Below are 24,398 nucleotides of genomic sequence, written 5' to 3' on the forward strand. Positions count from 1 at the left end.
TCACGCCTGTAATTCCAGCACTTTGGGAGGCCGAGCTGGGTGGATCATGAGGTCAGGAGTGCAAGACAACCCTGGCTAGCACAGTGAAACCCCGTCTCTACTAAATATACAAAAAAATTAGCCAGGCGTGGTGGCAGGCGCCTGTAGTCCCAGCTACTTGGGAGGCTGAGGCAGGAGGATGGCGTGAACCCAGGAGGCAGAGCTTGCAGTGAGCTGAGACCGTATCACTGCACTCCAGCCTGGGCAACAGAGCAAGACTCCGTCTCAAAAAAAAAAAAAAGAGAAAAAGAAAAAAAACTCTGACAGCAGGAACACAGTAAGTCCAAAGGACAATTAATTTGTGAAACTGGATGTATCTCCTTTCCAGTTTTGTATATGTGAATCACCCATAAAAGCAACAAGAGTCTATTGTACTAGCAAACCTATACCTCAGTCAGAGCCTCATGGGATTCAACTCAACAAGGGAAAGGCTAAAGAGTGCCAGGCACTGTACCAGATGCTGAGGGTCAAGATGGGTGACAGACACCTGTCTTCAAGGAAGGGGCTGCCTAGTGAAATGAGGCAACAAATAACTCTCAATCAAGGAGAGGCCTGTGCTAGAAACAGATGACTAGTGGTCACCACAGGCAAGGATATTAATTTTAAGACTGTCACGGAAAGAGGCTTAATGCTTAATCTCCAATCAAATAGTGTAACTTAATGCAGGCAACATGTTATAGCATGTACATTTTTTTAAAACAATGTAATTATCCAAACTTCTTCTCTAATGGGATGTAAGAAACTTTATATAATGGTCATTCTTCTGTCTCTAATTACCATCCTTTATGAGAAGTATTCAGGGTTCCTAAGTCACAGCTGTTCAGATTTTTCCCTCCAAAACACTTAAATTTACCTTTAAGAGCAATCAAAATTCCTTATCATTTGTATCTTACTTCTTATGTATGCCTTACAAAATCCAGGCACCAGAACTTCAGAATCCTCATACAGCTTCAGAATACAACCTAAAGACATTAGCACCAATAAATGTAACTCATCCATGCTCTATCATTCAGAACATCGATGTTTCTCATTGAGTACTGACTCTAAATCCATAAAAGTAGAAAAATACAATTCTATACTCCTTTGAACGAGTATTTTCTAAATTCACTGAATAAAAGTAATAAAATTCATTCAGGTTTATAAATGCATGTTTTTAAATGAAGAGTGTAGAAAATATGTGTGCATAAGTTCCTGAAAACCTTTCAGTTATTTTTGCATGTCTACATACCCTGTGTTGTGACATATGGATTTTTAGTGAGAATCCATGTTAACGTTTGTATAAAATTTAACATATATATTTGAAGTGACTGATCAAAGCAGTTGTCAGCTGTCAACCAGAGCAGTGTTGCCTGGAGAAAAGTAGGGATTCCACTCCAGAAAGCAAAAATTTTTTTGAGACGGAGTTTTACTCTTTCACCCAGACTAGAGTGCAGTGGCACCATCTTGGCTCAGTGCAACCTCTGTCTCCCAGGTTCAAGTGATTCTCCTGCCTCAAGCCTCCATAGCTGGGATTACAGGTGCCCGCCACCACACCCTGTGAATTTTTTTCTCAAACTCCTGACCTCAGGTGATCCACCCACCTCAGCCTCCCAAAGTGCTGGGATTACAGGCATGAGCCACTGCACCCGGCCAAAAAACTTTATTTTTAAGAAAGGTACAAATCTTTTTCTTTTTTTTTTTTTTTTTTCTTGAAACATCTAATAGGCCGGGAGCGGTGGCTCAAGCCTGTAATCCCAGCACTTCCGGAGGCTGAGGCAAGTGGTTCACCTGAAGTCAGGAGTTCGAGACCAGCTCTTCACCACAGTAACATACTGAGAGTTCACTGCCAAAAATGAGACTAAGATTCTCCTACCTAGTCTCCTGTTACTGCTGAGAAGAGGGCCACGCCACTGCCCTCAAAGGAAGGCTAGTGTCAAGTCACAGTGCAGCAGAGTTCTGTGCACAAAAACAGGTGCTCCCTTTCTCTAAGGTTGCTCCAGCTGAAGTTGAAAATAAGCACAACTAGAAGGCAAGCCCCTTTACTGGTAAACTAAATAGCCAGTGAAGAGCTGCAAGTGACACAATTACCAAAGACACCAACTGCAACCAAAAATAGCATCAAAATCGAATGTATCTGTCACCTTGACATCAATAACACATACATCTAAGTAAGTCATGAGAGGATCTGTGCAGTATCAGAAGCCATAGTTTCACAAATTCCATTGTGCCAAATACTATAATTATTAAAATCAACTACGAGAACCCCAATATTCACCTAATGTCCAAACCCTTGGCAAAGCAATACCTTTGAAATAAAACAAAATGTATGTACTTCTGGACAACCAAAATCTCCTAAAAGTTTGCACTAAATTATTTTCTAAGTATCAGGCTTGGATAGGATTCAAAATTCACCAGTTTCCCAGGCGCAGTGGCCCACGCCTATAATCTCAGCACTTTGGGAGGCCAAGGCCAGTGGATCACCTTAGGTCAGGAGTTCAAGACCAGTTTGTCCAACATGGTGAAATCCCGTCTGCACTAAAAAGACAAAATTAGCCAGGTTTGGTGGCGCACACCTGTAGTCTCAGCTACTAGGGAGGCTGAGACAGGAGAATCACTTGAACCATGGAGGCGGAGGCTGCAGTAAGCCAAGATCGCACCACTGCACTCCAAGAAACAGAGCAAGACTGTGGCTTAAAAAAAAAAAAAATCATCACTGGTTCACCACTAGTCTAATGATCCAGTCATGAAACAGAAACAACACTTGTTAATCATACAACTACTCTAATTCTGTCACCAACTCTGAAAAATGAAAATAAGTGTTTACAGAAATAAAGTTTCAGCTCTTTAAGGACTAACTGAAAAGCACAAGAGAAATTAACATCGTTTTCCCCCTTCTTTTGACCATCCTATCCAAATCCAAAGAAATACAGATTTTAAAAGCTTAACCAGATGCCTCGAGGTCAGGAGTTCCAGACCAGCCTGGCCAACATGGCGAAACCTCGTTTCTACTTAAGTACAAAAAAATTAGCCGAGCATGGTGGCACGAGCCTGTAATCCCAGCTACTTGGGAAGCTGAGGCAGGAGCATCACTTGGACCCAAGAGGCAGAGGTCGCCGTGATCCGAGATCACACCAATGCACTCCAGTCTGGGTGACAGAACGAGACTGTCTCCAAACAAACAAACAAACAAAAAACAGCAGCCAACCATATGGTATTTTCTAACCCTTTGTCTTTTCATTTAAAAGTATCTTTGAGAAGGTCCTTTAAATATTAGCAAAAAATCAAACACCAAATCTAAATAAATATATAAAAGAAGCATTGGCTGGGTGCAGCAGCTTACACCAATAATCCCAACACTTCGGGAGGCAGGAGGACTGCTTGAGCCCAGAAGTTCGAGACTAGCCTGGGCAACATAGTGAGATCCTGTCGCTACAAAAAATTAAAAATAAATAAATTGGCTGGGCATGGTGCTGCTTGTCTGTAGTCTTAGCTACTCAGGAGGCTGAGGTGGGAGAACTGCTTAAGCCCAGGAGTTGGAGGCTAAAGTGAGTCATGTTCACACCACTGCATTCCAGCCTGGGTGACAGAGCAAGACCCTGCCTCAAATAAATAAACAAATAAACAATTCACACAAAGACATCTCTCACCAGGTGTCAACACTAGTGACCTGCTAGCAGGACTCACAAAAGTCCAAGGTCAAAGATGTATTCCCGTGATACACCTGGGGTTTTTTGGCACAAGAACACAATACAATAACAGACTGTACTCCTGACCCCAGTCTATAATTTTACAAATGTATATTAGTTACTAAAGAGGACAGAGAACAGTAATTTAAAGAAAACCCATCATTTTACTAGGGGAATAATCTTAAGCACGTATCATATTACATTTTCATATGAATGAATACCAAGGAACACTGCCACAGCTATAAATAGTATCCTAAAATCCTTATTTTTAATAAGTTCTACCCCATAAAAAGGTAATTGCAAGAAAAGGGAAAAAAGGATAAAGAAATTCATTATCTATTCTCATTACCTTATTTCAGAAACCCAAAGCAGATGAGTCAATTGCCTTATACTGTGAGTTTAATGACATATGATAGCCACTAAACAAAAATGTAACAACAAGATTAGTGTATACTCTTCCCAATTAGCCTGTTCAAATTAAAGGAAAAGAATAAAACACCTCTCCCTAACCTGTAAACTGTGTTCTATTCACAGTTGAAGGTAACTACCAAAATACGCTATTACTATACCCCATCTGGCAAGGTGTTTGCTTATGCTCATGTCAGATACTTTCCAGACTATTATTCTATGAAAGGTTGTAGATTTTTAGTACTTAAATATTCTAAAAAAAAGTTTTCCATGTAGATCCCCCTAAAACTCATGAAATTGAAATCCTGGCCAGGCACGGTGGCTCGCGCCTGTGATCCCAGCACTTTGGGAGGCTGAGGCTGGCAGATCACTTAAAAAGTCAGGAGTTAGAGACCAGCCTGGCCAACATGGCAAAACCCTATCTCTACTAAAAATACAAAAATTAGCCAGGTGTGGTGGCGGGCACCTGTAATCCCAGCTGCTCAGGAGACTGAGGCAGGGAGAATCGCTTGAACCCGGGAGGCAGAGGTTGCAGTGAGCCAAGATTGTGCTATTGCACTCCAGCCTGGACAACAGAGAAAGACTCTATCTCAAAAAAAAAAAAAAAAGAATCCTAGAATCTTAACAAAGAAACTGAAGTATCGAGTATACTCATTCAAGTATTTGCACAAATAAGAGAACTTCAGGTAACATTTCATCTGATCATCTTAATACACATTTATAGAAGCTAGATTTACTCATTTACAAAGAATTGGTTTAAAACTACTTGTTTGCTTAATATTAGACCCATGTTAAAATGCTACCCCATTCAAGCAGATGCAAACTAAGAACAAAAAACAAAAGCATCCACTCAAAAACTGAGTCATTGATTGTCTCTTTACAATGTCCTGCTCTCCACTATGCTGAAAAAGACACAATGAAAAGAGAAACACAAAAGGTATCAGGAAAAAAAGCACTTATTGATTCCATATCCGATCTCAGACAAAATACCGAAGATCTCAAATAGACTGATATCTAGTTTGTTAAAAAGTTAAAAAAAAGGCCGGGCGCGGTGGCTCAAGCCTGTAATCCCAGCACTTTGGGAGGCCGAGATGGGCGGATCACAAGGTCAGGAGATCGAGACCATCCTGGCTAACACGGTGAAACCCCGTCTCTACTAAAAATACAAAAAACTAGCCGGGCGAGGCTGGTGGGCGCCTATAGTCCCAGCTACTTGGGAGGCTGAGGCAGGAGAATGGCGTGAACCCGGGCAGCGGAGCTTGCAGTGAGCTGAGATCCGGCCACTGCACTCCAGCCTGGGCGACAGAGCGAGACTCCGTCTCAAAAAAAAAAAAAAGTTAAAAAAAAAAAATCCACCATTTTAAGGTAATCAAAAATTTTAAACACTTAAAAAAAAAAAAGCTTGAAACTCCAGAGTACAATTTCCGTTTTTTGTGTGTCAGATGGGAGTCTCATGCTTTATTGCCCAGGCAGGAATGCAGTGGCACGATCTCGGCTCACGGCCACCTCCACCTCCTGGGTTCAGGGTATTCTCCTGCCACAGCCTGCTGAGTATTTGGGATTACAGGCACGAGCCACCATGCCCGGCTAATTTTTGTATTTTTAGTAGAGATGGGGTTTCACCATGTTGGTCAGGCTGGTCCCAAACTCCTCCTGACCTCATGATTCGCCCACCTCAGCCTCCCAAAGTGCTGGGATTACAGGCGTGAGCCACCGCACCCAGCTCAGAGTACAATTTCATATAAAAAAGAATTACTGGTCGGGCACAGTGGCTCACGCCTGTAATCCCACCAGCACTTTGGGAGGCCAAGGCAGGTGGATCACCTGAGGTCAGAGGTTCAAATCATCCTGGCCAACGTGGCGAAATTCCATCTCTACTAAAAATACAAAATTAGGTGGACATGGTGGCACATGCCTGTAATCCCAGCTACTCGGGAGGCTGAGGCAGGAGAACTGCTTGAATCTGGAAGGCAGAGATTGCAGTGAGCCAAAATTGCACCACTGTACTCCAGCCTGGGAAACAAGAGCAAACCTCCATCAAAAAAAAAAGAAATGGCCGGGCGCAGTGGCTCAAGCCTGTAATCCCAGCACTTTGGGAGGCCAAGATGGGCGGATCACGAGGTCAGGAGATCGAGACCATCCTGGCTAACACGGTGAAACCCCGTCTCTACTAAAAAAAATACAAAAAACTAGCCGGGCGAGGTGGCGGGCGCCTGTAGTCCCAGCTACTCGGGAGGCTGAGGCAGAAGAATGGCATAAACCCGGGAGGCGGAGCTTGCGGTGAGCTGAGATCTGGCCACTGCATTCCAGCCCGGGCGACAGAGCGAGACTCAGTCTCAAAAAAAAAAAAAGAAATTACTCTATTAAGATACTGGTATGACCATCTCTGACTCTTGTCCCCCTTTTCTGTTTTTAAATTCTACCTCCTGAAACCTTCGATAAAGGGGAAAACAGGTGGCAAGCTTCCCAGTTTAAATGTTCAACAGGTATTCCTCCCCCCTCATCCCTCAAACCTATTCATTTCATATAAATCTCCTGAATCTGGGTACTCTGTTTACTAAAATGTATTAACCTTTCAGCGTGACCCTTCCAGTAAGCTCTCAGAAAGCAGAGCTTTCAATCTAACTCATTTTGTTTGATTGAAAATCATGCTGAAAAGCTTACATTCCATACATAAATATTACAAATTTTGGCCAGGTGCGGTGGCTCACGCCTGTAATCCCAGCACTTGAGGAGGCCGAGGTGGGTGCATCACCAGGTCAGGGGTTGGAGACCAGCCTGGTCAACATAATGAAACCCTATCTATACTAAAAATACAAAAAAATTAGCCAGGCATGGTGGCTGGCACCTGTAATCCCTGCTATTTGGGAGGCTGAGGCAGGAGAACTGCTTGAATCCGGGGGGCGGAGACTGCAGTGAGCCGAGATCGCATTCAGCTTGGGCGACAGAGCAAGACTTCATCTCAAAATAAAAAAAATAAAAAAAAAATTAAAACTTCAAAAGAATGTAACACCAAATTAGTTGCCTTTATAGTCAATTACCCTGGTTGGCTGGAACTAATACAGCACAGTCTTACCATAAAAACTTACTGAAGGGAGATGGTTAAGAAACATTCTTTTGGCCGGGCGCGGTGGCTCAAGCCTGTAATCCCAGCACTTTGGGAAGCCGAGACGGGCGGATCACGAGGTCAGGAGATCGAGACCATCCTGGCTAACACGGTGAAACCCCGTCTCTACTAAAAAATACAAAAAAATTAGCCGGGCCAGGTGGCGGGCGCCTGTAGTCCCTCCCAGCTACTCAGGAGGCTGAGGCAGGAGAATGGCGTGAACCCGGGAGGCGGAGCTTGCAGTGAGCTGAGATCTGGCCACAGCACTCCAGCCTGGGCGGCAGAGCGAGACTCCATCTCAAAAAAAAAAAAAAAAAAAAAAGAAACATTCTTTTGGTAAATTAAACTCATTTACATTGTATAATACATATACCCTATACTAAATGTTAATAAATTAATAGTAATGGTTCAAATGAAACTCCAGTGCGGTCAGAATGCTGTAAAACAGTGAGATCTAAAAACACTATCTTAACTTAGGTACACTACTGAGGAAATAAGGAGGAAAAAAATCTAACAGATTAAGAAAATAAAGTCCTAGCTGGGCGTGTAAGCAGATGCCTGTAATCCCAGCTACTCAGGAGGCTGAGGCAGGAGAATCGCTTAAACCTGGGAGGCGGAGGTTTCGGTGAGCCAAGGATGATGTACCCTTGTGCTCCAACCTGGGCAACAAGAGTGAAATTCTGTCTCAAAAAAAAAAAAAAGTACAAAATCTTAAGCATCATTATACCTGACACATATATAACCAGATAAAGTCAACTTACTGTGATACAATTCCTAACTAGACTAGGTTTTCCCCCAATCCTGTGGCTACTATTCCAGAATTAAAAGGGCAAAACCATCCATTTTCCTTTTTTTTTTTTTTTTTGAGACCATGTTTTTGTTCTTGTTGCCCAGGCTGGAGTGCAGTGGCACAACCTCAGCTCACTGCAACTTCTGCCTCCCAGGTTCAAGTGAGTCTCCTGCCTCAGCCTCCTGAGTAGCTGGGATGACAGGCATGCGCCACCACTCCCAGCTAATTTTTTGTATTTTTAGTAGAGATGTGTTTTGTTGTTGTTGTTGTAGTTGCTTTTTTGAGACAGAGTTTTGCTCTTGTTGCCCAGGCTAGAGTGCAATTGCACGATCTCGGCTCACTGCAACCTCTGCCTCCTGGGTTCAAGAAATTCTCCTGCCTCAGCCTCCTGAGTAGCTGGAATTAAAGGTATGTGCCACCACGTCTGGCTAATTTTGTATTTTTCATAGAGATGGGGTTTCTCCATGTTGATCAGGCTGGTCTCAAACTCCTGACCTCAGGTGATCCACCCGCCTCCGCCTCCCAAAGTGCTGGGATTACAGGCGTGAGCCACCGCACCCGGCCGAGACGTGTTTTGTGTTAGCCAGGCTGGTCTCAAACTCCTGACCTCAGGTGATCCACTCGCCTGGGCCTCCCAAAGTGCAGGGATTACAGGCGTGAGCCACCGTGCCCAGCCAAAACCATCCATGTTCATCTAACTCTAAGAACTAACAAGTTTTTCTTCCTTTGCAACTCTGGCAGCATTAAATTCAAATGAACCGTTAAATGTGACTATAGTATACCTAAATCTTTAAGGTCTAACTCAAAAAGAAGATGCTGCCACATGACATCGGAAGAGGGCTGTCGCTGCTCCCATTTTAACACAGGCCCTCATAATCCATTTTAACATGAAAATGGTATTAAGAACTCTGCCAAATGCTAGAAGGAAAAAGGTCCATTCCTTCAAGAAACGTAACATTGTAGTTGGGGCAACAAAAAAATAAACAGTTATGGGATTTGTGATCTTCATTAAATGCAATGGAATCTCAGAGAAGAAATATCCTGAGTCAGGATGGCCAGAAAAGGATTCACGGAAGAAGGGGGACTGAAACTAGGCTGTAAGAAGGACAAAGGGAAGAACAGCATGCACAAAAGCAAAGTAGTAACTACGGCAAAAACTACAGTATTTGAGAGGCCGGCAAGAATTCCAGTTGGGGAAGAGTGGGAAATAAAGCTGAATAGGTAGAATGGAACCTTATTCTTAAAAGCCAGACTGAAGCATATAAATTCAGCCCAGTTGGCAAAGAGAATCCATTATGGGTTCTCCAGCAGGGGAACTGACAAGATGAAACCAGAACTTTAAATAAATTACACTGTCAGTAGTTACAGAAGTAAAATGAATAAGAAAGGTTGCTCAGGGCAACCAAATAAAAACTTAATAATCCAGACCTACAACCATTCATTCATTGAGAAGACAGACTGCTAGGTAACAACACTGGCCTAGAATTCACACAAACTGGGACTAAATTCCTGCTCTGTCCCCCACTACCTAAGCCTCAATTTTCTCACTGTTAAATTCAGGGCATCAGCACTCAGACCGTCACAGTACTTGTCAAAGCACCTGTGTAGTCCTGATACATAGAACTTTGACGGTTAGTAAACAGTAGTGCTAAATTAAGTATGGTTAAAAATGGGAAGTGAACATAAGACAAGGCTCATAGAGGAACAGAACTTCCAAGGACAACTATCTTGACAGCAGCTGACAATATGGAAAAGAATACACAGGAAAAAGGTCAGGAAAAATAAAATAAAACCACCTACTCAAAGTAATCACTACAGCCTAAAAGGCAAACCCTAGGTTCTGCAGGACCCAAGCCTTGAAAGAGTTCCCTTTTTATTTAAAGAGTTTGCCTGGCATGGTGGCTCACGACTGTAATCCCAGCACTTTGGAAGGCCGAGGCAGGTGGATCACGAGGTCAGGAGTTCAAGATCAGCCAGGCCAACATGGTGAAACCCTATCTCTACTAAAGATACAAGAAATTAGCCAGGCATGGTGGCGGACACCTATAATCCCAGCTACCTGGGAGGCTGAGGCAGGGGAATCGCTTGAACCCAGGAGGTGGAGGTTGCAGTGAGCCAAGATCGCGCCATTGCACTCCAGCTTGGGCGACAGGGCCAGACTGTCTCAAAAAAAAAAAAAAAAAAGAGTTGAAGCTGGGTGCGGTGGCTCACGCCTATAATCCAGCACTTTGGGAGGCAAAGCGGGCGGATCACAAGGTCAAGAGATGGAGACCACATGGTGAAACCCCGTCTCTACTAAAAGTACAAAAATTAGCTGGGCGTGGTGGTGCGCACCTATAATCCCAGCTACTCAAGAGGCAGAGGCAGGAGAATCGCTTGAACCAAGGAGGCGGAGGTTGCAGTGAGAGGAGATGGCGCCATTGCACTCCAGCCTGGGCAACAAAGCGAGACTTTGTCTCAAAAAAAAAAAAAAAGTTGAAAAATGTTTCAAATGGTGCAAGTAGGTTTAAGAAGTCCATCCCAGATGACAGAATAGCAACAAAGGCATGCAAAAGATCCACCACTGTACCTACACCAATCACGTAAATTATTCATAGTATATGTGAGTCTTAAACCACAACTTTAAGAGTAAAAAAACTAAGTTTACTTCAAATAGGTTACTCAGGAAATGGAGCTATCAAATCCTTCCTGTGACATTATGCCCCTACTAAAATAAATAACAAGTAAATATAATGTAATACAAAGAAACGAACTTCAAAAATCAAACCTATTAGGAGCAACTTAAACTTACAGGATACTCAGAATGTCAACCATTGTTCTTAGAATGTCAACCACCGGTCTAAGTACCTCACACATATTAACTCAACCTTCTCAACTCTATGAAGTTGACTGTCCCCTTACACAGATGAAGAAACTAAAACACATGAAAGCCGGGCGCGGTGGCTCATGCCTGTAATCCCAGCACTTTGGGAGGCCGAGGCGGGCAGATTACCTAAGGTCAGCAGTTCGAGACCAGCCTGGCCAACATGGTGAAACTCCACCTCTACTAAAAATACAAAAATTAGCCAGGAGTGGTGGCGGACACCTGTAATCCCAGCTACTCGGGAGGCTGAGGCAGGAGAATTACCTGAACTCAGGAGGTGGAGGCTGCAATGAGCCAAGATCGCACCACTGCACTCCAGCCTGGGCAACAGAGTGAAACTCCATCTCAAAAATATAAAATAAAATAAAAATTTAAAAAATAAATAAAACGCATGAGGAGCTACTACCCCAACATCACAGCTAGTAAGGGATAGAGCCTGAGTTTGAACTCCCTGTAACCACTATGCTACAACACAAAGACTTCAATGATTTTTCCTACACTAGTTTTTTGTTTTTGAGAGGGTGTCTCCCTCTATCGCCCAGGGTGGAGTGCAATGGCATGATCTTGGCTCACTGCAACCTCCACTTCCCAGGTTCAAGCGATTCTCCCACCTCAGGCTCCCGAGTAGCTGGGACTAATGGCACCCACCACCATGCCCGGCTAATTTTTGTATTTTTAGTAGAGACGTAGAAGACGGGGTTTCACCATGTTGGCCAAGATGGTCTCGATCTCTTGACCTCGTGATCCGCCCGCCTCAGCCTTCCAAAGTGCTGGGATTACAGGCGTGAGCCACCGTGCCCAGCAGGACCGCATCTTATTAAATAGTGCTAGGGAGTTCAACACAATGATATGAGTTCTATGAATTTCATTTAACCATGCAATCACCTGACCCAGTTAGTACAGATGCTCAACTATAGATCATAAACTTGATTAGAAACACAAGGTTTTGGAAGGATATCTACACAGATCAAGACTAACGAAACAGCTGGGAAAAATTCCGCAGATTCAGTCATCTAAGACAGACCCAGGTTTGAATCCTAGTGTTCATTTAATCATTTTGTGGCCTTGAACAAGTGAATTAACTTCTTTGCACCTCTGTTTCATCATCCACAAAAAAAGCCCAACACTATCTATCTTATAGGATCAGCCTGGGTTATAAACGGCACAGAAAGCACCTCACACCTCCTAGAGCATAGCCCCGAGCACCTAGTCCCTCTCCTCTGGCTCTATGGTAACAGGGCAATTAATTGCACTCTTACCGAATCCAATCCCAGAGGGGTAAACAGCCAGATCTCTCCAGTATCAGCTCTCTCACAGAGTCCTTTCTTTTTAACTTCAGGTTTCTATTGGTGGCAGAGCAGGAGATACCTAACCTTGGTGGTACCTAAACTGAACAATACTCAACAATTCTTTACTACACAGCTCTAGGGTCCTAGCCCTCCTCTACTACCAGAATGTCTGAGCATAAAGTATAAATGTCTCATGTTAGCTGCTTTCCTTTTTTGCATTTCAGTGACTTATACTGTAAATGTTGTGAAATGAGTCCAATTCACATGCACTAGAAAAATACAAGTTCTAGTCCTAGCAATGCCAATGTTTCTGCCATACCTCTCCCCTGACTTCCTACCATTCATTCTTCTCTATTCTTTTTATATAAATGACACCAAAATTGAACGAATCCAACAAACTATTTCAACCAACTTCATCAAAATGTGTCAAGTCAGAAATTCTTTGTAACAGTACTGCTACAAATTGTACAAACAAGGGAGATTCCTTTGTCACCTACTCCTCTGACAAGGTTGTATGTATACTGCACTGATGGATTTAATCAACAGGTTGATGTTCAAAAGGTCTATTAATATATTTCATCAGTAACCCCTATGTTCGTATTATCTTCTGCCCTTTCTACATGTTAGCTTGAAAGGCTCCTAGAACACAGGAAGCAGTTACCTCTAGTTCTTTCGGGAGACTGGTGTCATGACAATCATGCAAAACCTTTAATTAGGTGTCGAGAATACAAATATCAAAAAGATTCTTGGACATACGTATTAAAATGCTTAACACTTCTTCGAAGCAACCAATGCAAAAATATCATCTCTGCAAGGGGCCACTCCATTTACCACCAGTGTCTCCCACATTAATACCTAAAGCTGGCATATGTTAAAAGAAAAATGTCTTATAAACTGACGGTGAGCTTTGCAACAATTTTTATGCCATTAACATGTCACTTTATTGAGTTCCTTAACACTAGGAAAAACTTTTCCCAGGCACGTAGTTTTCATCCCACATACAGTTCAGTATTTTTTTTTTTGTACTGCAGGTCTGATTCTAACAACTCAAACGTCAAAAAATAGTTACTTATGAATTTAATGATTGTGATTACGTACATCGCAGCGCAGGATAGGGCTGAAAAAAAAATATTCCAAACAAGAAATCCTGGATTTAAGAGCAAGAAGCCTAATCACACATCACACGCCTAACTGCTCTCAGGCATAGTTTCTTCCTGCAGCCCCTCCCCCACAGGTAAATGCTAACTATTTCTAGAACTCTCAACAATTTGGGAAGCTTGCCATCAACTCCCATGACACCACCCAACACACACCATGTTTTCGGGGAGACAAAGGTGCCTCAGACTATAAACTTATTAAAATGGTGTATTAAAATACAATCCCAGGAAGTCAGCATTACTAAAATACATCAATGTAGCATTTCATTTTAACAAAAATGAAAATGAATCACACTGGAAAACCCAAACAGTCACTCATTGTTATCTTCAACGTGTAATCGAAATTATTTATTCCAAGTTGTTTCAGGTAAGTGGATGAAGACACCACGAGGGCTTTATTATTATCCAAACTGGAGAAGGAGCCTTTAGGAAAAAAAGGAGGGGGAAGAAGTATCACTTAATTACATGAGGTGGGGGGTGGAGAAACCATTAAGTCTTAAAATTCAGACTAAAAATAACCTGTCATTTTCACCCACTACATTTTATTAACAAGCTTGTTTAGATCAGCATACGGTTTCTGCTTGGAAAACAAGAAAGTGAACAGTAAACTTTCCTAAGTCAACTGTAAATCACATAGGTACTAAAACTCTTCACCCTCGGTGCCTGCACAGTCCAAGATTTTAAGTAAACTCCAGACATTGAGAACAACTAATTTCTAACTAGTTTCCAACATTTCTCATTTGTAATCACCAAATTATCTTAGAGACACTTAGACAATCCAACAAAGAGAGCATTTTTTGAAAGCCACAACCCAAATTTTACATGAAACACACCATTTTCACAACCTAAATTTAATCCCGGTTACCACTGCGAAGTGATGCCTGTTTCAGCAAATTAAGAACTTCCAAAAATACTGAACACGTTAACGCATGGATGGCTTCCCTCGAGCTGCCATTTAAGATTAATATTCCACTTAAATAAAAGTCTGCTTCTGTTCAAAAAATTAAATCGGTTGCAAAGAGGAAGTAACCGAGAAACCACCCTCACAACGTGGCCTTTACACTGTCAGAAAATAACGTGACTCTGTGCCACCCAAAACTTACCAGGAAGCTGGCAATAACTTTGCCAATTCTACACTCCTGAACCCAACTTCAAAGAATCTCCACCAAATACCTCCTTAAGACGATAAAAAGCACTAAGTTACAAATAAACACGTCCCGGAGCAAGGCCCGGCTGCCGCGCGCCCCTCCCCCGGCCGGCGCCCCCGCCCCGGACGCGCGGCCCCAACAGCCGCCCGCAGCCCCTAGCACGCCGGCCGGGGTCGCCGCGCCCGGGCTGGGGACGCGCCCGGGGAGGGGAGATTTCCATTGCCGCCCGAGGTTTCACAAAATAGCATACACCGAAAAGCTCCTTCTCCTCTGCTAAAAATAGGCTATAAAGGAGTCGGCCTCATGATGGCTCCTTGATTCAATTTGCTGCAAATCCTTTCCTGAAAGCCTCCCCCCCTCATACACACACGCACAAAAAGGGGGTGTAAATGCACGAAGGGAGGAAGAGGGGGAGAAGGCCGAGGTGCACATTTTCGGGGACAACATAATTAGGGTGAGGATCCCCCGAGACGAGGAAAGGGTAGGGGGTGGGCAGGCACGTGAGCATTTCAAAGAACCCTGAGAGAGGAAAACGGGGGGATGGGGGCGCCCCAAGTGCCCTCCCTGCCTTCCCTCCCCCCACGCAAGCCCAGTTCCCCCAAGGGCCAAGTTGAAAAATGCATGTTCCACTCGCGCCCATCCCCCGCGGCCCAGCGCCCCCGGCCGCCTCTGGCCCGCGCCCCCCGCCCAGGCCCGCGACCGCCCCCACTCCGGGGTCCGGCCCCCAGCGCTTACCTGGAAACGGTGGCCTCCAACGCCGCTCCCCCCTCCCGGGAATGGAGGCACTAGGAAATTCCCCTCCTCGCCGCCGCCGCCACCGCCTCCAACCACCCCCAAAATAACCCCTCCGGGGGGTGAGAGGCAATTATAACCCCAGCGAGCGGAGGGCGCGGGGGATGGGCGCCGGGAGGGCGGGGGCGGGGAGCGCGGCGCGGGTCCCCAGGTGGCGAGCGGAGGTGCTCCCGCCGCTGGGGGAGGGGCGGGGGCGCACGCGGCCGGCGGCGGGGGGAGGCGGCGCGCGGGGGAAGGGCGCGAGCGGGGAGAGGAATTGAGGCAGAAGGTAAAAGCTGTTACTAAGGGAAAGAGCCAAACGGTTCGGAGCAGCCAACGGCTCAGACACTCAACACTGGGGAGAGAGGAATGGGGACCAGCCAGGCACAAATGAGCTCGCGAGGCCCGCGGCGGCGGCGGCCGCGCAGCAAAACAAACCCGAGCGGCCTGCGCCGGGCGGGCGGGCGCGCGGGGGAGGGGCCAGCGGGGGAGGGGCGCCGCGGACGCGGGGAGGCGGCGGCGGCGGCGGCGCGGCGGGGGGGAGGGGGGGCTCAAGCGGCCGCGTTCCTCTCCCTCCCGGCCCGCTCCGGCGGCGCTGGGGGCTGGGCTGTGCGGCGCATTCTTTTTAAAAATCAGGCGAGCCCCGCGGGCACTCGAAGGCGCCTCGGGGCCCCGGGCCGCCCGCCCCGCCCCCACCGCCGCGGGCCGGCCTGAGTGTGCTCGGTTGTGGGCCGCTGCGCCCGAGACGGGTGGGGGCGGGGAGGCCCGCGCGGTGGCCGGGGTGGAGCCGCTGGCGAAGTTTCCCAAGGAGGCCGCGGGCTTCCGCGTGTCCGGGGGGCGGCCCGGCGGCGCTGGGGGCTGGGCGCACACGCGGCGGGCATGTGCGGGAGCGCGGCGCGGCATCATATGGACATTTGTTTGTGAAAATCTCTGTGCACACCTTTGTGTACGTAATTACATATGGTTCTCGGAAGCGTACCTGGAAAGGTGCTTTATCTGTATTAAGCGACTTTCAAAATGTGATCCAGACCACGGGATCTGGAGAGAAAACGTGCACACAAGAAGATTATTGATACTAAACACAAAGCTGTAATTGAAGTGTTTATGCCTAAATGTACTGTGAATCAAGCATATGGTGGTATTTATCATCTGGTGGGTCTGTTTGAAAGGTTTGGTCGATCAGTTCTTATTTCACAAAAATAAAATAATATAACTAAATGTTTACTAAACATATACCTCCACAGTGGCATCCACAGTAGAAGTGTATCCACTTTGTATACTTTTTGCATGTGTGAAGCACAGCAAGGCGGTTTATAAAGTGTACCTTTGATGAGTGATAGTGTGGGCAGTATGATTGAGGGGGGTCGTTTTTAAAGAAGGGAGGCACCTCAGGTTTTAAAGTAAATGGGGTGGTAATCTTTCTAAGACTTTCAGAAAGATGGGGTGGGGCGCTTCTTAGAGCTCTGTATAAGCTCAGGACTGGAGAAGCAGCCACCCTTTTAATTAAGAAACGACTTGAAACCTTTTTGTTATTTCGGTTATTACTGCCTTCAAAGCAAAATAATATTTGCAGCTTTTTCTTAAAGGTGAAGGGTACTGTTTTCCTGCTCTCATCACAATATTTGAAAATAGATGTAGCGATCACTTTAAAGCAACCATCATTTCCTCTCAGTATCAGAAGCCTAAAGTTTTGCGACACACACACACACACACAACTTGTAACTTGCACCAGTGTGGACTCCTGGTGGCCTAAAAAGTTCAGTGATTAGACAGGTGGTTTCTTGGCTAAGGTCAATGTCTCTTTCCCCCGGGAGCCCTTGCTTGGGGGAGCTGCCAGAGGCCTTTCCTGAATGACCTAGTGGGGCAGGGAGCAGGAAAACCATCAGAGGAAAGGGAGTGGGATTGGAAACTCCCTTCCAACCACCTGAAAGAGAGTTCAAAGCATATCAGTGGTGTGGCCTTAGAGCTATTTTCATGTATGAAAGTGGGAATGTTGGATTAAACAATGTCACCCGATGGGAATTTAGATAACTGCAGGTTTCCAAAACACTATGCAGAGTGTACAGGGAAACCGCACAAAGCAAGTTTTGCATTTCAATAGGATTCTAAAGCTGAGGCTTGTTTACCTCAGAACTAACACCTTTCAGAAGACTTTATTTCAGAATTGAAAAGAGTATAGTATCTTCCTTTTTTTTTTTGAGTTGATTAATGTCATAGATATCACTAAACATACCCTGTCTTCAGTAAATAAACTATCTCGGTGGAGCCACTCAGTGAAACATATCTATTGGCTTAGATTATTTTTTAAGTTTCATATTGTGCCACCATGGGTGGGTCTTCTCCGTACAGCAGTGACCGTAAAATCAAACCCCACTTTTAGTGAATGAGGACTTCTCAACCATACCAGTTCTTAAGAGTCATATTCAAAGCTGCCTACCCCACGCTTTCTCCTTCCCCTAAATGACCTCTATCCCTTATTCCACAAGGGAGGAGACACCCTCCTTCAGGTTCATAGGATCAGGCCTTCCAGCCTGAAGTTCTTATACCCTACACCAAGCTGCCTCCTAAAGTTGTTCAGCGTTAGTTGAGCCTCCTAACAATGATAATAATCCATGCATTTGTTTATATCCCTGTAGTTTACAAGACATTTCTGTGCATAAATGACTGCATTTGAGTATCATGCAGATCATCGAGTCTGGGGACTTATAAATTCATTGCAGTAAAATGTACTTTACTCACCACTGTTGGATCATGCTAATTGAAGAGAGAGCAGGAGTACTTTTTTTTTTTTGAGACGGCGTTTCGCTCTTGTCGCCCAGGTTGGAGTGCAATGGCGGAATCTCGGCTCACTGCAACCTCCGCCTCCCGGGTTCAAGTGATTCTCCTGCCTCAGCCTCCCAAGTAGTTGGGATTACAGGCGTGTGCCACCACGCCCGGCTAATTTTGTATTTTTAGCAGAGATGGGGTTTCTCCATGTTGGTCAGGCTGGTCTCAAACTCCTAACCTCAGGTGATCTACCCGCCTCAGCCTCCCAGTGTTGGGATTGCAGGTGTGAGCCACCTTGCCTGGAGACCTGGAGTGCTTTTAAACAAACAAAAAAAATGGGGGCACCCAAATGTAGAAAGGCCTTGATTCCTCCAGCAAAGGGGGTTTTAAATCACATCATATTTTGATCCCTTTGATTTTATATTCTGGAAACTATCTGAAACAGCAGTGTGGCTTCAACATTAAATACTCAGAGAAACCATCACTCAGCGGTCACATGTATTGTCCCATCACCCTCTAGCTGTCCCAACATATCCAGCATAAAGGATCAGGGCTGCACCAAAATACAAGCAATGATCAGACTCACTGGGTGAGGAAAGGACAAAGAAGGAACTGTTGTTACTAATATTCAATACTGTGTCCTAATCTAAAACTCCCATTACACTTTGAATTAAATGTTAATGTATTTCTAGAAAGGAGAGATTACTGTGTTACTAACAAATTGCAAAGCAAAGGAACACATTAAGAAGTTCTCTACTGGGTGCCGTGGCTCACACCTGTAATCCTAGCACTTTGGGAGGCTGAGGCCGGTGGATCACTTGAGGTCAGGAGTTCAAGACCAGCCTGGCCAACATGATGAAACCTTGTCTGTACCAAAAATGCAAAATGTTAGTCGGGCATGGTGGCAGGTGCCTATAATCCCAGCTACTTGGGAGGCTGAGGCAGGAGAATCACTTGAACCCTGGAGGGGGAGGTTGCAGTGAACCGAGATCGTGCCACTGCACTCCAGCCTGGGAGACAGAGCGAGACTCTGACTCAAAAAAAAAAAAAAAAAGTTATCTCTTGAACTTTCTAGCTAATTACTCAATGAAGAGAAATTTCATACCAGTAACTGTTATCAGAAGTTACATATGTATTATAAAATGGCTAAACAAATCCTGACTTGTTTTTTTTCAGTAATATTTTCCCAAAGGAGTGTGGCATGGCAAGATAGCCTACACCTTTGCAGCTTTCATCACTCAAGACATGAAACATTTTAAAGTTAAGCTGGTTCAATCCCAGGACTACAGGGTCTCATTACTATATGTATTTTTAAATCATCATGATGTTTCAAATTGTTTACATTAACTCATCTACATAAAGTATTTAAAACAAACTGTATAAAAAAGACATTTGATACCCAAAATATTCTCCTAGTGCTATAACTCATTTTATATTCTTGACTCACCCTGGAATTCAGTGGCTTTACATCTGTAGCGTTTACCCCCAGGCGTCTTGCTGATACCCTGTGATGTTTCCGTTTCATTTTGACTTACCTTGTGCAATTCTTTGTGGTTCTTCCGAAATGAGGCACATGCCAACCACACATCTCGAGACCTCAGTACACAAGCTGCTTTTCTCCTTCAATGCATAGCATGTTGCTTGTGACCTGTCCTCGTCAGTGTGAACCTTGTCACAGTTTTCCATGCTTCTATGACAACAATAAACTTTACTTGAGTCTTCATTTAAATTACAAAAGAAACATACAACTATCTTACAAGTATTTATGCCTCTCAGATAATGAAAATAGCAGGTTGTATCCTGCGATTGTGATTCAGTCAAAACAGAAAACCAACCACACACACAGCATGTTACTGTATAATCACTTACTTATACTGACCAGCCACATACTTCCTCAGGGAAGCACTCAAGGCCTAGTATTATGTTGATGGTTTTGCTCCTCATTCATTCAGTGTTGATTGAATGTGTAGTGTGCCAGGCACTGTTTCAGTGAACCAAAAACAGCCCCTACTCTTCATAAGGCTTACATTCCAGTCCCACATTGGGTGAGGGTTGGGAGCACAAACAGACTTTCAAAAAATATGTCTGTATTAGGCTATTGTTTGACCGCTGTAAATATATATATATATATATATATATATATATATATATATATGGCTTAAACAAGATAAAAGTGTATTATCTTATGTGACTGGCATTCTGAAGTAAGATACCTTTTTCTTCTCAAGTCATAGAAAGCCACTGGGAGTCTTTGAGCAAAGAAGTGACTTGAACCACCTTTCATTTTAAAGGACCAACTGAGGCTGGGTGTGGTGGCTGACGCCTGTAATCCCAACACTTTAAAAAGCTTAAGTGGGGACCCTGCACAGTGGCTCACACAATCCCAGCACTTTGGGAGGCTAAGGCAGGTGGATCACCTGAGGTCAGGAGTTCGAGACCAGCCTGGTCAACATGGTGAAACCCCATCTCTACTAATAATACAAAAAAATTAGCCAGGTGTCATGGCACACATTTGTAACCCCAGCTACTCAGGAGGCTGAGGCTAGAGAATGGCGGGAACCTGGGAGGCAGAGGTTGCAATGAGCCAAGATCGTGCCATTGCACTCCAGCCTGCGTGACAAGAGCGAAACTCCATCTCAAAAACAAAGAACAACAACAAAATTATTCCAAGATTTTAGACCAAACAAGTAGAAGAATGGAATTGCCATTTACTGAGATAGGAAAGGCTAGAAGAAGACCTAGTTTATGAGGCGACTATCAAGAGTTTTGTTTTAGCATTTGGTGCGCCTATTATACATCTTCATGATGATGTTAAATAGGTGGCCAGATGTTCAGAGGTGCTATTGGAACAGGAGATAAAACTTTGAGACTCATTAGTAAAGCAATGATATTTGAAATCATGGACCTGGATGCAATCACCTAGAGAGTGAATATAAGTAAAAAAGCATTGAGTTCTCTGTCACCTCAGTTGACTCCTACCTCAAATGTTTTCTTTCCAGTGCTCTTCTGCTCTTGATGTAGTGAAAAGCCTAAACATATGAAATCATGGGTCAGCATAAGCTGACTTTCTAACCATAAGGACATTGATGGAAACCATAGATAATGCTTTTGTTTTGTTTTGTTTTGTTTTGTTTTGTTTTGTGATGGAGTCTCGCTCTGTCTCCCAGGCTGGAGTGCAGTGGCACCATCTTGGCTCACTGCAAGCTCTGCTTCCCGGGTTCCCGCCATTCTCCACCCTCAGCCTCCCGAGTAGCTGGGTCTACAGGCACCCACCACCATGCCTAGCTAATTTTTTGTATTTTTAGTAAAGATGGTGTTTCACCGTGTTAGCCCGGATGGTCTCGATCTCCTGACCTCGTGATCCGCCCGCCTCGGCCTCCCAAAGTGCTGGGATTACAGGCATGAGCCACCACATAATGTTATTTGCTACCATTTATTAAGCATGTTGTCAACCCTTTTCAAAGCATATTAATATGTAATTGTCTCTAATTTTCTCAACAACCTGAAAAGGTAATGCCTCAGTCAATTTGGATTGCTGTAACAAAAATACCATAGACTCGGTGGCTTAAAGAACAAACACTTGACCGGGCGCAGTGGCTCACACCTGTAATCCCAGCACTTTGGGAGGCCCAGGCGGACGGATCACCTGAGGTCAGGAGTTTGAGACCAGCCAGCCAACATGGCGAAACCCCATCTCTACTAAAAATACAAAAATTAGCTGGGCATGGTGGCGCATGCCCGTAATCCCAGCTACGTGGGAGGCTGAGGCAGGAGAATTGCTTGAACCCGGGAGGCGGAGGTTGCAGTGAGCTGAGATCGCGCCATTGCACTCTAGCCTGGGCAACAAGAGCAAAACTCCGTCTCAAAACAAACAAACAAACAAAAACAAAACAAAAAAACACACATTTATTTCTCACAGTTCTGGAAATTGGGAAGTCTGATAGCGAAATGCCAGCATGATCAAGTTATGGTGAGGGCCTCTTCCTGGGTGCTGCTGACCATTTTCTTGCTGTGTGTAAGTGGTGTAAAACAGAAAGACAGGAAGCAAGCTCTCTCATGTCTCTTCTTACAAGATTACTAATCCCATCATGTAGGCTGTGATCTAATTACCTTCTGAAGGCCCCACCTCCTAATACCATACCATTTGGGGCTAGTGTTTCCATATATGAATTCTGGAGAAGCACAAACATGTAGTCCATAACAGGTAAATAATATTATTATCTTTATTTGAATGATGAAGAAACTGAAGTAATAAGAACACATGGTTTGTCTAAGGTCATGCTGCAAATGGCAAAACAAGGATTTGAACTCAAGGCCAAGTGTAGTATCTGCTTTTCCAATGAATAAAAATAAGCAGATCAAGGCAGGAAAATTCAAGTGTTTGCTAAAAAGTACTTCAGTGAATGAGAAGAGCAGAGAAATGCAAAATGGAAAAAAGGAGAAACTGTTTGAGGAGAAGAACCACATCTTAATCACATTTATATGACCCACATATCTTAAGCTAGAATCTAGAAAAATGTTTGCTGAATGCAGGCATAGTTACAATCAATCTGTTGGATTCCATCTGTTGCATGCTTTGATACTATTAGTGCATCTACTGATTACAAAAGGAAGACCTTTGTCTCACTCACTCCCTACCCCTCTCACCATCACTACCCCTCTTGCCTCATGGCAATTTAGGTATAGGGTATTCTTTTTTTTTTTGTGAGATGGAGTTTCGCTCTTGTTGCCCAGGCTGGAGTGCAGTGGCATAATCTCGGTTCACTGCAACCTCCGCCCCCTCTGGTCCAAGCAAGTCTCCTGCCTCAGCCTCCCGAATAGCTGAGATTACAGGTGCCCGCCACCACACCCAGCTAATTTTTGCATTTTTAGTAGAGATGAGTTTTCACCATGTTGGCCAGGCTGGTCTCAAACTCCTGACCTCAGGTGATCTATCTGCCTCAGCCTCCCAATATGCTGGGATTACAGGTGTGAGCCACCGTGCCCGGCCCAGTTATAGGGTATTCTGTGTTGGGGGGGGGAGCGGAGAGAGTCTCACTCTGTCGCCAAGGCTGGAGTACAGTGGCATGATCTCGGGTCACTGCACCTTCAACCTTCTGGGTTCAAACGATTCTCCTGCCTCATCCTCCTGAGTAGCTGGGACTACAGGCACACACCACCACGGCCGGCTAATTTTTTTGTATTTTTGGTAGAAACAGGGTTTCACCGTGTGGGCCAGGCTGGTCTTGAACTCCTGAGCTCAGGTGATCCACCAACCTCGGCCTCCCAAAGTGCTGGGATTACAGGTTTGAGCCACTGCACCCAGCCAGTATAGGGTATTCTTGAAGACAGGTTTTGTGGGCAAAGAAGACAATATGTAGTAATTCCATTTCATTTATTACAAATTTGAAAACTTAGTTTTCCTTTGAGCTTTGAAATTCAGGATACAAATCTCTCTTTTTTAAGAGAATGTTTGCAATTTGGTTAATTAAATTTCCTTGAATTATTAAACTACATTAATTCATTTAATGTATTCAGTCTTTTTAAAATACTTCAGTTGCTCAACAAACAAAAGAATCACAAGTAGTTAAGTAATGCTCATAAATATGATAAATTATAAAATATTATGAATTAAGTTCTCTTGAACATTACAAAAATGTTTACAGATTTCATAAAATTCTCATATATTTTCACATAAAATCACAAATCTAAATTAGTTCTCACTTAGGTGTTTTAAACCGGTTTCATAAGGATAACTTGTTAGAAATCCCAAAATGTCAAATTATGTAAAAGATTACAAATAGTTAAAATACCAAATACAAATATGCACAAGTATTTCTAAACATAAATAAAAACAGTAGTGGCCATACACAGTGGCTTACACCTGTAATCCCAGCACTTTGAGAGGCCGAGGCGGGCAGATCACTTGAGCCCAGGTCTTGCATCAAGACCAGCCTGGGCAACATGGCGAAATCCCATCTCTACAGAAAAATACTAAAATTAGCTGGCTGTGGTGGTGCATGCCTGTAGTCCCAGCTACTGGGGAGCCTGAGGTGGGAGGATCGCTGGAGCCGGGAGGTCGGGGTTATAGTGAGCCATGTTTGCGCCACTACACTCCAGCCTGGGTGAAGAGAGACCCTGTCTTACAAATAAACAAACAAATAAGTAAATACAGTAAGATGATGGGTTTGATTTGTTTTATCTCTTTGACTTTATGCTCTCCTAAGGCTAAAAAAAAAATCCTAATGCCTTAAATAAATAATTCTACTGGCCCGGGTGAGCTGAGTTGCTGTCTTAGTCAGTTGGGAGTGCTATCACAAAACACATAAACTAGGTGACTTCTACATAACAGAAATTTATTTCTTCTAGTTCTGGAGGCTGTGAGGTCAAAGATCAAGACACTGGCAGATTCAGTGT

General features: G+C 44.3%; 1 protein-coding gene across 8 annotated transcripts in view; it reads right to left on the reverse strand.

Annotated features, from left to right (window-relative positions):
• The window catches only part of TBL1XR1 (TBL1X receptor 1), a 184,114-nt gene extending 167,886 nt beyond the window's left edge, over positions 1 to 16,228 (reverse strand). Inside the window, exon 1 of one of the 8 annotated variants that reach the window (XR_004437201.1) lies at positions 15,201 to 16,225. Coding sequence is in view for 1 of the 8 variants with exons in the window: in XM_033211747.1 (XP_033067638.1) it covers positions 15,201 to 16,142 (942 nt within the window). In the remaining 7 variants the exon portion in view is untranslated. Of the gene's footprint in view, positions 1 to 14,420; positions 14,934 to 15,200 lie in introns of those variants that run through there. The other 7 variants (XM_033211741.1, XM_033211742.1, XM_033211744.1 and 4 more) reach the window with 7 other exon arrangements.
• Positions 16,229 to 24,398: the final 8,170 nt, after the last annotated feature.

This window comes from Trachypithecus francoisi, unplaced genomic scaffold (assembly GCF_009764315.1).
Source record: "Trachypithecus francoisi isolate TF-2019V2 unplaced genomic scaffold, Tfra_2.0 Lachesis_group0, whole genome shotgun sequence".
Taxonomy (NCBI): Eukaryota; Metazoa; Chordata; class Mammalia; order Primates; family Cercopithecidae; genus Trachypithecus; species Trachypithecus francoisi.